General features: G+C 44.3%; 2 protein-coding genes across 6 annotated transcripts in view; one reads left to right on the top strand and one right to left on the bottom strand.

Moving 5' to 3' along the window:
* The window catches only part of DDB2 (damage specific DNA binding protein 2), a 24,657-nt gene extending 12,666 nt beyond the window's left edge, over positions 1 to 11,991 (top strand). For all 5 annotated transcript variants that reach the window (XM_042870382.1, XM_042870388.1, XM_042870375.1 and 2 more), the window contains 5 exons: positions 1,084 to 1,261; positions 2,279 to 2,424; positions 2,698 to 2,862; positions 3,172 to 3,217; positions 3,860 to 11,991. In XM_042870382.1, coding sequence (XP_042726316.1) covers positions 1,084 to 1,261; positions 2,279 to 2,424; positions 2,698 to 2,862; positions 3,172 to 3,217; positions 3,860 to 4,086 — 762 coding nt within the window. In that variant the 3' untranslated portion in view covers positions 4,087 to 11,991. The remainder of the gene's footprint in view (positions 1 to 1,083; positions 1,262 to 2,278; positions 2,425 to 2,697; positions 2,863 to 3,171; positions 3,218 to 3,859) is intronic.
* On the bottom strand, positions 5,376 to 13,607 carry ACP2 (acid phosphatase 2, lysosomal). Its single transcript, XM_042870426.1, has 11 exons — positions 13,509 to 13,607; positions 13,330 to 13,425; positions 13,169 to 13,255; positions 10,735 to 10,887; positions 10,269 to 10,367; positions 10,021 to 10,110; positions 8,419 to 8,551; positions 8,255 to 8,343; positions 7,526 to 7,632; positions 7,122 to 7,297; positions 5,376 to 7,043 (listed from the first exon to the last, which is right to left on the bottom strand). The coding sequence occupies exons 1-11, from the start codon at positions 13,605 to 13,607 to the stop codon at positions 6,907 to 6,909; spliced, it is 1,266 nt and encodes a 421-aa protein (XP_042726360.1). The 3' UTR covers positions 5,376 to 6,906.

Raw genomic sequence — 13,607 nt, 5'->3', positions numbered from 1 at the left:
CCTTCATGCTTCCAAAAACAGTGCACTGGTGGAGGCCGTTTGGTGGATACTGCTGTGACAGATACCCTTCTGCAAGTGCACAACAGCAGTTCAGTGAATGTTGGGATAGAAATTGCACTACTGCTGTTAGGCAGGAGAGGGCAGGCACAGCTAGACTGGAGTTGTGCAGAAACCTATTAGAGAACAGACTTGGAGTTGGTCCTGCTTATAAGAACCTGCTGAACTGTCAGACTGGAATTACCATTTCTCCTGCCTACAGGGGTAGCATCAAGGGTAAGAATTTACTGCCCAGTGTGCTGTGGCCAGAGGCAGTTGTATAAATTAGTGAGCAGAATTATAAATACTCTGTATGAGTTGTGCTCATTCTAAGCTAGTTGTTTCATTTTATTTCTTCTGAAAGAATGTGACAAAAGTCTTTTCTTCACTTGGGAGGTACCCATTAGATAGATGATCTCCCAATAGAGATGATGGACCAACTTCACTCAGTTGATTAGAAATAATCTTTTGGTGTCCAGTATAAATGTATCCATAGCAAGTTTGTGTCTACTTGATAATTGAAATATTTTGCTTCCTTTATGTTTAATTTTCTGATATATTTCTAGAAGCCAATTACATCCTCTGTCATCTTTCATTTTTATTAAAATAAAGAACGCAATTTTTTCGTATCTTCACCAAAGCAGTTCTCTTCCTTCTTGTTGTTGTGTTGGCAGCTCATCTGTGTATCAGTTCCAGTTGTTTTAGTCTTTCTGTCAGTGGAAAACTGGTACTGCATGAAGTGTTCCAGATGAGGTCTTGCTTTGTACCGTGGTACTAATACTTTCCTCAGTGAACCAGGGATTGCATTTTTCTTTCCTGTAGCTGTAATAAATTGATGGATTAGAGATTCTTCCAGAACTGAATAGTTTCAAGGTCACTTTTCTCCATTCTTGCTCCCACAAGGTAAACTCCTACTGTATTGTAGTCGGTTTTATTTTATTCTCTAAATGTCTGGCCTCTTTACTCTGCACTAGTAGATTTTTCTTCAATTTCTCTACTCTAGCTCATGATTTTTTTTTTTCCTGTGTGATTTTCTATTTGCTGCAGATTTGGAGGCTGAAACTGCACAAGAAGAAAGTGACTCATGTGGAGTTTAACTCTCGATGTGAGTGGTTATTGGCCACAGCATCTGTGGATCAGACAGTTAAAATCTGGGACCTCAGAAACATTAAAGACAAAGCAAATTTTCTTCACGTACTTCCTCATGACAAACCTGTCAATGCAGGTGAGTTCCTGAGATAAGGATTTTGTTGCATGTATGTCTGCTGAGTGTCCCATCTGTGTATTTTTATTGCTTTCTTTTTCATCTGAGTCTGTATCCAAATTATTTTGGATTCTGTCTTGCTTTTATTCCACAAAACCATGAGATGCTGTTCTTGTTTTGGAGCAAACCTCAATACAATCAGATGCAAATTGTTCAAGTTCCATGTAATTTTTAAATGCAAACATTGAACATTAACATATCTAAGAGTGCTTTGGGAGAAGGTTAATGTAACTATAAAAAAAGGCTAACCTGTGTTGTTTGTTTGTTTTTTTTTCCACCTTCTGAGTAAATTATTTTTAATTGCTGTTAGTGGTATTAGTGGTAGAAGCATACTTAAATGTTTTGTTCTGTTTATGACAGGCAGCTTACAGCTTAGTACTTCCTAAGGTATTGCCCTTCAGGTTTAGTAGACAGTGTGGTTTCATGGCAGCTTAAACGGATCTGAAGAGGGCTGCCTCGGAGGTTTCCCCCTACACTCAGCCATATGCTGCAATCTGTTCTTGTGCTGGCTTTTGTGTTCAGAGGCTGTGTGTGGCAAGACAGGGTAGAGATCGAACCTGAGAAAAGCAGATCTGAATATACTGGGACAGTCCCTTTGATAAAAGCAGGATATGGGAGTTAGGGAACTGTTCCTTGACTGCAGTTCTACCAGTTTGTATCCATCTGTGCCATGTCTCTTTTGTCATCTTCATATCTCATGTACTTGTGACTTTCTATCTGAGTGAGCAGGTTCCTTGGTTTGCAGTGTTTGTTTACGTGACTCTAAAATGAAAATAGCGATTCTCCCTGTGTAACCCAGTGTGGTAGGTTTCAACTTACTGTAAGAGCTTTGAGTTTGCTTGAGATGGGTGAAGCCTTGTCTCTTGAGATGCACAGCCACATTCATATCATAGTTTATGGTTTTCCAGACAAATATGACTTCTGTGTTTCATGTCAATCACAGCACTGTGATCTTTGGCTTACTGTCCCCCTCTCTAGCTTACTTCAGCCCAACAGATGGTGCCAAGCTGCTGAGCACAGACCAGCGCAATGAAATCAGGGTTTACTCATGTTCAGACTGGACCAAGCCTCAGCATCTGATCCCACACCCACATCGGCAATTCCAGCACCTCACACCTATTAAGGCAAGTTAAGTCGCTATTGTTTGAGAAGAGTATTGCTGCTGGTGCTAGCAGCAGGCTTTAAAATAAATGATCTGGTTTCTGGTCAGGATATAACACTGGTGGGTGGATGTTCATACTTCTGCAACTCTTGCAGAGCACCTTCTGAGGACTCTCCTGTTGCTCAGGCCGTGGGTGGGATGCCCAGGCTGCTGCTCGCACTGCTGGCTGTCTGCTGTGCATCAGCATCAGCTCTGCCCTGCTCTCTAACTCTCCATTGCTCTGTTCTATGACTAGGCAACATGGCATCCTCGCTATGATCTCATTGTAGTGGGTCGCTATCCAGACCCGAAGTTCCCAGGCTACACAGTGAATGAGCTGAGAACTGTTGATATATTTGATGGAAACACCGGGGAGATGGTTTGTCAGCTCTATGATCCGAATGCATCTGGTATAATCTCGGTGAGTTGGGCACTGCAGCTAAAAGTATTTCTGAGTATTGATATGCAGCCAAGAGAGAGGTTTCAGGGATTAGAACAACAGGAATGTCTGCTTTACTTGTGACAGACTCATGCTCTCATGGGGTTATGAGTGCTGGCTAAAGCTGCTGACTCGAACAGGGTTGTTCTGTGGTCATCTGTAGGTTTCCTGTGATGCTCTTTAGGGAACATTCTGCTTTCCAGATTGTTGCCATTATATAAACAGTGGTGCTTTTATGCCTCTGTTATATAACCAATGGTGCTCTTACAGTCTCGTTTTGTCTATTTTCAGCTGAATAAATTTAACCCTATGGGAGACACACTAGCCTCTGGCATGGGTAAGTAAAAAGAATCCGGAACATTAAGCTCCTGGAAAAGGGCAGGCTTGTTTCTCAGAGACTAAACAAGTTGCAAGTATGGGTTTCCTAAATCCCATTCACTAGTAGTCCTTTACAGTTTCCTACATGTGTAAAAGGAAATCAAGAGCTTCTTAGTATTCTTCCACTTCGGCGGTTATGAAACAGGATGTTTCCGGGAGAGTCAGAAGCCATCCCTGGGCCAGAAGCTGCTGCCATCTGCTGGCCATGAAATTGTTCCAGAAAACAGGAAGGGAGAAAAAAGGCTTTTTCCGACTAGGCTGTAGCACTTTCCCTTTATTTGACTCATTTTCCAGGCTTCGGAGCAGAGTGTTTTTTCCTAGGCTGTGTGAGATTATGGGAGCTGACTTTAGGTTTGTGGTTTATAGCTGTGACAGATAAGATTAGAAATTACTCGATTACAGTTCTCAATTAGAGCAGAATTCTGTGGGCCACCTAGAGATTGTCTGCAATACAAATATTTGCATCATCTATACTGTGTAAATGTCTTAGAACAGACAAAATACTTTGAATTTCTGGCATCAAAGTGACATGGCCTTTGGTGCTATATTTTTATAAAAAATTTCTGATATACAAAACACAATGTTTTTGTTTTCCTCTCAGGCTTTAATATTCTGATCTGGAGCCGGGAGGAGATGGTGATGAAGAAGCAAGAACATCTTTTGAAAGCCATGACTGAGCAGGGGATCGGGAGCCGGAGTTTGTCCAGACGTGGAGGGCAGAGACAGGCAAACCCTGGGACAAGCAAACTCAAAGCTAAGTTATTGTCTTGGGAAGTGGAAGAGATGGGAACAAAACCCAAAGATTCTAAATCACGGGGAAGGAAGTGAAAAGGATCTATATAAGTGATAGAGTATTTTGATCCTTTTTTGATCATAGAAGACAAATTCAGTGATGGCAGTGGGCACAATAGGCACTGCAGGGCATTAGCCTTCTACTTTGTCCTTCCTCCCTAGATCTGATCTTGCTTCTGTGATTCTCTGCTTCTCCTTCTAGAGAGTTGCCAGTGGAGTTGCCACTTAATTTCTGAGGCACTTCAGAGTTTCTAAGGAAAATTCAGAGATGTTTTCAGATCCTGCTGAAGTTACTGCTTCCAGCCTGCTTGTTATCATTAACAGTGTGATAACAGGATATTATCTCCTGTAGTCTGCTGTGGAGCAGCTTGTGATGAGGTCTCCAGACTGTTCTAGTCAAATTGAGCTGAGGAAACCTTTGTTAGTAAGATTCATGTCTTGAAAGGTAGAATGTTCACAAGGGTGAGGTGATGGATAGCTTGAGTGAGTTAAGGAAACACCAGCCTTTCCCATCTGCAAGCTTCTTGCAGCATGTGCTATCAAAAACCTCAGGCTAAGTCTATTCTGCACCTGCAGCTATTTAGACCATGAAGAACATTATGATGCCATACCTCTTTATTTGCCTTGTGGGACGCATAGGCAATATAGAGCTAAGAACCTACTGATTCTTTGTCTTCAGAACTCTAGGCATTTTTTTTTGCTATCAGTTAAGTATTTTTTTTTCCACCCATGCCAGCGTGCCTCAGAATGTTGGGTGTGTTGTTAAGCAGAAACGAGGGATTTCTTTCAGATGCCCCTTTTCAGAGTCAGACCTCACAACTGCTGTTAAACTGAAAAACTCTGCTTTTTCTGGTTTGTTTATAAAGCTTTCTGGGAGCCTTGCTCCAGAGGTTGATGAGCAGGCTTTAGACCTGCTGAGATTCCCTGTGTTCACTTAATAGTTTTACAGCTTTGATATAAATAAAAGTTTTGTACTAAACTGAAGTACTTCTCTGATATAAAATGGGTGCTCTGAGTATTCTGCTGAACTGTTTTTATCTGGGAGGTTAGAAGGTATTAATCTTTCTGCTGGAGAACTATGAGAACTAGAACTGATTTTCTGTCTGTCATAATGCCATATCTGCAAATGACCCTTCCCAGTTGGACAGGCTGCATTATAAGCTGTACATATGCATGGTTGCTACCAGCCAAACAACTTTGTTTCAATTCTCACTTTGCTCTAGTAAACAAGGAATTTACCTTGGAAGGGGATATAGTAAGTTATCCCTGTTTTCCAACGGTGAGCTGGGTTTAACCCTGTGAAATCTTAAAGAGGAAGAATAAAGTTCAGTGTGAATTTGATTTTAATGATGAAAAGGAAATGTACTGAAACAATTACAGAAAGTCATTCACAGTCAGAATGTCATTATCATCATGGAAACCTTTTTTCTGCATGTGCAAAATTTGCTGTCTTTAAAAATAACAGGTCTGGTCCCTTAAATGCACTTTCTATTACCTCTTTTTTTTTGTGCCTGTTCACGCAGGCTTTTGCTTTATGACTGCCTCACTGTGCAGCAAACCTAGATTACATCTTCAGAGGACAAAAAGGTGAGGAAGATGCTGAGAACAGCAAGCTGCTACTGCTGATTCAGAGTTCCCATGCTGGCAGATGTCAATTATGGTGTGGGGAAAAGTCCCAAGGAAATGTCGTTAGCCTAAGCACTCGCTTCTGCCGCCAAGAAGGAAAGGGAACTGCAGCAGAAAAGGAACTAAAACTGGGAAGTGAATGTGCAGCATCACCATGTGAAGAGCCTGTGCTGGTGCCTGCCACAGTCTCTCATCTTCTGCCAGAAGCTGTGAGGCAGGTGGTGAGCACTTGGCAGTTGCAGTGTGCAGAGAGGCCCACAGCTTCCATCCAGCTTGCCTGGAGAAATGATCACACTTCAGACAGAAAGCCAAAGCATGGCAGATGAAGGGATCCACAGTTACCTGCAAAGTCTGATCCTTACGATTTGATTTCATTTTTTTTCCTCTGAATGAGGTGGTCCAGTAGGGAATACAGGAAACAAAAACAACAACAAAAAACCAACCAAACAAAAAAAGAACAACAACAAAAAACAATACAGGAGTTGGCATTTATTCTAATCTTGAAGCTCTTTGCTCAAGATCATATGGATGTGGATCATATGTAACTGAACCAAATACCAAAAAAACTACTGCCAGGTTTGCAGTTCTGTCCTGATCCCAGGCCAGTTCTTTTCTCTTGAGCTGCAATGCGAGGAGGGGAAGAACTGACTAGCAACAACCACTTAGCAGCCTCAGGAACCACTTGTCACTATCTGCCATCATCTGCAGCAGCTTCCTCTGTGTGACCAGCTGCCGCCACTGCACATGGTGATCTGGGCCTTCTACTCCAAGCCCAGCTTTCCCACCAGCATCAGTCCAAAGGCTTGAGAGAAAAGCACACAAAGCAGGTTGTGTGGAAAGAGAAGCAATTTTTGATTGTCCTAGATGTGGCACCTTCTGGAGAAACAAGCGCCTCTGCCACAGTCATGATGAGTGGTTACATTTACAATCACTGAAAGGAGGAAAATTCTTCATGAGCTTCAACTGGCCATGGTGGGAATCCCAGACAAGTTGTATGAGGACTGGGGCACCACACAGTAGAGTGGCTTCTCAGAATTAAAATGTCCGCTTCCATTAGATTAGGTTAATCCTCTCTCTGGGCATCTCATTAGAAAGTATCCAAAAATCACAGTCCAGCTTCATTCTGGGAAGCAATGGCCAAAGCAGAATACTCAGTAACTGAAGATGCCCAATCATCCTTAGGGGCAACACTGCTCCCTCCTATTGCCTGGGAAGGAGTTGAAGCAACTGTCAGGCCTGCTCTTCTCCCTCATTGGAAACGTGCCGGTAGCCAGGGGGCTGAGACTGAATGCGAAGGAGTACAGTCAAGAGGAGGATTATAAGGAGAAGGAGAATGGATCCACACACAGCCAGACCCACAAACAGTCCTGCAATGAAGAAAATAAGCAGTCAGTATAATACCAAGCTTTCCCTCTCTGCCACTATCTGGTCCAGCTTAGGCTCACCTGTGTCACGCATACTGCTTGCTACCTGACATTCTTGCTCCCAGTCCTGAGGAACAACAGGATCTGTGAGTTCCAAGAATCTTTGCAATGGACATATTTGCTGACAGCCAGGAATTGTCAACGGGAAAGGTTCCTTTCCGCTCTCATTCCGGAAAAACATTTCCACAGAGAAATTACTGAAAAAAAACCCACAGAAAATAGGTGTTTTCTTTTTTTCCATCCAGCTGAAGTCATCCCTTCCCAAAAAGCTCTTAGTGTGCACACCGTTTCCTTTAGTCTGGTCGTTGTTTTCTTCCTAAGAGTTTGCCACTAGGACCAAGATTGCATCCCCCTAGGTTACACCTAGCCTACGTATCTAACCCTTCAGGTGAAATCACAGCAGACATCTTTACTGCAGCCCTCACCCATCATCCTCTTGGTACAGCTCAAATAAATGACATGAGGCGTATGGTGCTTGAATCTTGTTGTAGACATCTAGAGCCATCTGCAGTGCCACAAGTGTGGTGTCATGCTGAGAAAGAGGGAAAAAAACCAAATCAGTCACCCTCATGAATGTGGCAGGGCAGCTCAGACCATACCAGCAGCGTGCAGGACAGTGCTGAAGGGAAGTCCCCATTGTAACTTCCACAGGGAAGAAGGGAAAGGAGCAGTACTGTTTGAAAAGTGATCTGTGATGGTACCAGAGAAGGAGAGGAAGTGAAACAAAGCCATATGTCCTGCATCATTCTGTTACGAATTATTTTCTACAGGGCAGTTTTGGGAGAGATGCCTGACTTTCCAGTCAGTAGGCTGCTGAAAAGTTAGGGGCATGACTTTAGCTACACTGTGTAACATCACATTTGAGTACCACCAACCCATCCACTAGTGAAGCCTAGCACTATCCCCCAAAGACTACCAGTCTCATCCACAAGTCTAAGCCAAAAGGAGCGAAGTGCCAGTTAAGAATTTTCCTCAAAGGCCCTAGAGGAATGATGCCAGACGTGGCACATCCCACCCAGCCAAAGGCAAAGATAAATCTCCTGCTCACTGCATAGGCTGTGGAGAAGCCAGAAAGGATTAAAGCCATCAGCAAGCCCCAGTTCCCGGTGAGGAAGGGTAAGTGGACCAAAGCTAGTACCCAACCTCTGACTTACCGCTGAATAGACAAGTAGTTTCAGTTGCTGGTGGGCAGAGACGTTTGCTGCTTTGGTTAGGTTTTTCCTAATGTGATCCAGCAGGACCCCTGGCAAACACAAATAACTAGTAAGATTCAAAATCCAGACAAAGCAGCACAAAGCTCCTTCCTTTGTGCACTCACCGCCTTGCAAACGAGCTTTTTCTACCCGACGATGAATTCCGAACAGAAATTCAAAACCAAAGTCTTTTAGCTGCTTCATTTGAGTCATGACATCTGGTGTCACCCATGATGGCAAATCCATTTTGTGTGCTTGCTAGGAAGAGAAAGAGAGTACTCATGTGCAGGTAGCACGGACCACAGATTAATCAGAGCAGGAGTCAAGGTGTCTGGAGTCCTGCCCAAACTGTTGTTGTGTTCCTGCTTTACTTTAAGTATTACCCTCTTCTATTTATGCTTCTATAATCACTGTGAACACTGCATACAGAAAATAGAGGTAGTTTGTGTCCTTCCTTTTTAATGTTGCTTTAGAAACTAATCATGAGAAGCATAAAGATTAGAGTCGAGGAGCTACTTTTCTGTAAATGCACAACTGGAGTGTGGGCTTTTATTCTTACAACAGTACAGTAATCTCAGGGCTTTTGCTTTACATGTGTATGCAGATGGCACACAGTCAAAAACAAAAAAACAAGCTGGAGAGCACAAGAACCCAAGTTTTCTGCTGTGTCTGCAGCACAATTCCCCAGGAGGTTTTGAGAGCCAATGAAGGATACTGGAGAATGTTAGCAAGCACTCTGCAACAGTACTGGGATGCACCTGGGATGAGGCCCAGCAATCAAACCTCAAATACATGTAACTGGGAATCTAGAAAAGAATTTGTTTTGTAGCTAACCATTTACAAGAAATAATTAGTTATGCTGGCAGACAAACAGTTGTGGTTCCCTGGCATTACTCAGATTATTTTCTATGCCACATCCCACTAAAATGCCAGAAGATGAGACTGAATATCCTTAAGGGCTCATTCTGTCTAAGCAGTTCCCATTAGCAACTTATATATTTAGCTAGTTTTTCATTACTATACAGAAATAATAGCTGCTAAGTTCAGGCATTTCTTGGGCTTTTATTTTCATCCAGGTGTTACAGTGAATCTCCTGGTTCCGGTGTGAAAAACAGTACTTCTCTTCAGGGCACTGTTTGTAAAAGTGAGAAAAAAGGAGGAAATTCAAAGTATCTAAAGAGATTAATCAGTATAAGGGTATAGTTTCGAGAGAGGATCTCCTCTTCTTTACAGTGTTCTCTTTCACTTTGGGACAGTGAGCTGTTGCCTGAGATCTTAGGGCTACAGTGGTTCAGTTGGGTTTCTTGACTCAATTTGCAAGCTCTTTAAGTCAGTCTTGAAAGTGAAAGTGAAGTTCTTGATCCCTCTGACCAGATCTAAACCCAGATGTTGGTGAAACCCACTTAACCTAGCAGAGAGAAATAAACATGAACAGAACACAGAAAGAAGTGATTGACCCAAATTAACAGAGGCAGAGGTAGAATCAGGAATGGTCTCAACTTAAAGCCTCTAACTTAAATCTTAAAGTGAACGTGTTTCCAGAAATCTCATTTCTACCTAACTCAGCTGTCTCTGGAGAGCTGAAGATTTCAGACTGCAGTCATTTTCTAGTGACTTTCAAATGAATAATTTACTGCACCTGTGGCATGGTATTTAAGCTACAAAGCAAGAGGTAACAGAGCCCTGAGACCAAAGTCTCATGGCTGTAAGAGGATGACCAAACTTACTTCACAGAACAGTGTGTCATACACACTCCAAACAGACTCGAGAGAGAGATCCCGGATTCCAGTCTCATTTGCCACCATCTGCAGGAATTGCTGTAGGTACGAGCAGAGAGAGACCTTCAATTTTTCAACCTCATACAGCATTACACACACAGAATGAGTCTTCCTACCCTTCTCTCTGATAATGTAGAGGTAACAATATTTCAACTAAAATCCTAAGACCATTTTATTTCATGCAAACGACCACTCACCAAATTGTCTCTGGTCTTATTTATGTATTCTGCTGAGTTCCGTGTTTCATTCTGTAGCTGTTCATATCGTGGACAGGGGGTTAATGGAAATTTCAATAGCTGGAAAGAGACAAGAGCAGCAAGATCACCGAGAATACAAATGTACAGAATTTGTACGTACAGGACTTTCGACATACAGAATTGTACCAAAACTCTGACTGGTGGGATGCATCTATGAACAGCTTCAGGTATTGCCTTCTCACACATTCCAGTTTGTGTGTGGTCTGGTGAGTGGCTGTGGCTAATATTGGCTGTACAAACACAGACCTTCAGTTTTCATCTTGTTCAAAGAACAGAAGAATCTTTGCAAGACAGGTTCCCAGGAGAAGCTCAAGACAGTCTGAACTGAGACTGAAGGAAAAAGCTTATGGAGAAGTCAGCGTAATGTTACTCGTGTAGTCAGTACACATCCTTGGGACTAACTTACCATTTCTCCAGACTCCGGCACTGTGTGCACAGGAATTGGCTGCCAGGAAATGTTAGGGTTGAACATCTGTTGTTTCTCTGGGGGATACAGGCCGGCCAGATTGGCCTCCGCACTCATCAGCGTCCGATCGTAATCCGTGCTGCGGATGAAGATCTGCCAGGATATGGACAATGCACCATTAGCATTGCTACTGTAAGTGATAGTGCTTAGACAAAGGACAACGTGTGTGCTGAAGAACATTGCCAAGTGCCCTGCAGCTGCTCACAGACAACAGAGTAACAGGAACCGAAGTGATTGAGCCTGCTGCTGTCAACCTGGATGGAATAATAAGGATGGGTATGAGAGATGATGTGTCGTGTAGCACTAGAGCACTCTGTTCTGGGAGAGCGGGACAGTAAGATGCGCTGTGTGGGGATTACAGACAGAAGGAAAGGAGTCTGAATATTCTAGTCAGAGAAGGGCAAGACAGGTGCAGATAATGACGGACACAGATAGGAAGTGCACTGTATTTACAAGGCAGAACTGGGGCAAACTGCAGTATTCAGTTCTCCATTTCAGGAGCAGGCTACTGCTCATGCAAAAACCTGGCTTCTCCACACCTCAGCTTTACCACCTGAGGAATGGAAACAAGAGTGGTCTAAGAGAGAAAGAGAAGTGAGGAAGATGAGATTTTATTTGATGAATGTGTACTTTTGGGATTAATGGGTCAAGACTTACCATTCCAGAGCTCAGAGAGAAATCTGAGCCAGAAAAAAGAAAGAAAAATACAAAAGAGTTCAGAAGGTCAAAGTGGTAAAATCTTTGGTATTCTGATATCCATGTACTGAAAACGCTTTGGGGAAACTGAAGGGAAACCAGTGCTAAGACAGGATAAACACATAGAAAAGAACATACTAAAAACCAACACTGGACCTGAAATAAGAAGAAAAGAATGCCAGAAGAGTCAAATATAATGTCAAGAGTGGGGTTTTGTTTTAAATGCTAAATGAAAAGTGAGAAATGTAAAAAACAAACAAACAAATAGGCTCATCATGTATATCTCCCATGTAAACTGTGTATCAAAACTGAAGTCATGGCAAAAAAGTCTTGACTGTTTCTACCTACATTTACTTTCTAACTGTGGCTTAAAAAAACCTGATCCTGTACTTAGACAGGATTGCATTGTCCTAAGTATGCTCTGAAGAAGCAGAAAGGAAATATTTTAAAATATAAGGACCTACTTCTCTAAGTGTCATTAAAAAAACCCCGAACAATTAAGCCCTGAGCATATTTGCTTTCTTCAGCACCTTTTGCCAAGGCTCCAGCCTGTCGCTGAGTCAGGTGACAGATGGTCACACGGTATCATCCAGAGGCAACACTTCTTATAAGAGAACTTGCTTAACTCAAGCCTGCTCAATTCAGGCTTGGTTAGCAGAACAGTTTTTGTTTGCATGTGCTGTGGTTAGTTTTTCTTTCTCAAGCAAGAGGAGAACAGTTTCAGCTGGCAAAAGCTGTATAAGAATGGAATATATTTAGAAAGGAACTACTGAAGAAGGTTAAAAGACCTTTGTTTGAATTGAGACTGGAAGTTTTGTTGGTAAGACAGAGGTCAAAGAGATGTAATCTGAACCACACCAAGCTGTGTACTTACTGGAGAGTCCAAAATGGGTGGGAGTAACAACAGAAAATTTTATGGGGACTGTTCCTTTGCCTCCAAGTAAGCTCAGATAAAACAACTGAATCAATGCAAGGCCAGCAGTAGGACAAGCTTTCCTTTCCATCCACATGATAGTGTACCTCTCAGCATGACGCTTGCTCATGTTCCCATTGACTCACACCCCTGTGGTCAACCACAATGGACGTTTGTGGGGAATTTCAGATGTGCCTCTGTGCACAGCACACAGCTGCACACAGACTCCAGAATATTTTTAATGAAGTTCACTGATGACCGTCAGTTTCTCAGGAACTGGAATGAAGGAGGATGACACCGCAGAGGAAGAGAGCAAAGTCAGCAGATGGGAGAACAAAACCTTTACACTAGAAGGGAACAGAGGGTCACTTTTGGTTGGGGACCGCTGTTTGTACGGGCCGTGAGACAGTGCCTGCAGCATAGCACAGACAGCACGGCAAGCACAGGCGGGGTTCTTCTTTTTGACCGGGATCTGCTGTTGTGACAGAACGATCTCAAGTAAGAAACAACACCAGATACGGCACTGCGTTTGTTGAGCAGATGTTACGGCCGCCGGCACGCCGCTCCCCCGGCCCGCAGGTGCCGCTGCGCCGCGCTCGGTGGCGGAAGCGCAGAACGAGGCGGCGCCGCGTGCCGCTCCCACAGCCACGGCGCGGAGCGAAGATCGACGAGCTTTTCCTCCATCTCGTCGTCATTTTAGTTGTGGTTTCGTTTTTTTCTCCTTTCTCCCGTACCCCCCCTCCCCCCCGCCCCTCGGGCACTCACCTCCTGCCGCCGGTACGAGGCGCTGAGGAAGTCGCGGTACCGCCGCCGCAAGGCCCGGCCCAGCTCCCACTGCTGCCGCATCCCCACCTGCAACAGCACCCACCGTTACCGCCGGCCTCGCCGCTCCCGGCCCGCTGCCCCGGCCCGCCTCCCGCACGCACCTGCGTGAGCTGCCCGAAGCCCTGCGGCCAGGCGCCCTCCTGGAAGGGATCCCGCGGGTAGGCCTTGATGGGCGAGCGGTCTCCGTGCCGGTACACCTGCGGGCGGCACCGCGTCACCTCGGCCCGGCGGGGACCGACCCGGCCCGACCCGCTCCCACCGCCCCCCATCCTTCCCTCACCAGCGTCACGAAACGGAGGCTGCGGGGCCGGACGGGCGGCGGCTGCAGCCACGCCGCCAGGAGGAGCAGCACGGCACCCACCCGTTGCCCCGCCGCCAT

Source organism: Lagopus leucura, unplaced genomic scaffold, assembly GCF_019238085.1.
Source record: "Lagopus leucura isolate 7727_CA_CO unplaced genomic scaffold, USGS_WTPT01 Super-Scaffold_1, whole genome shotgun sequence".
Lineage (NCBI taxonomy): Eukaryota > Metazoa > Chordata > Aves > Galliformes > Phasianidae > Lagopus > Lagopus leucura.
The sequence above is the reverse complement of the archived record's forward strand: the minus strand, read 5'-3'. Positions and strand labels throughout refer to the sequence as shown.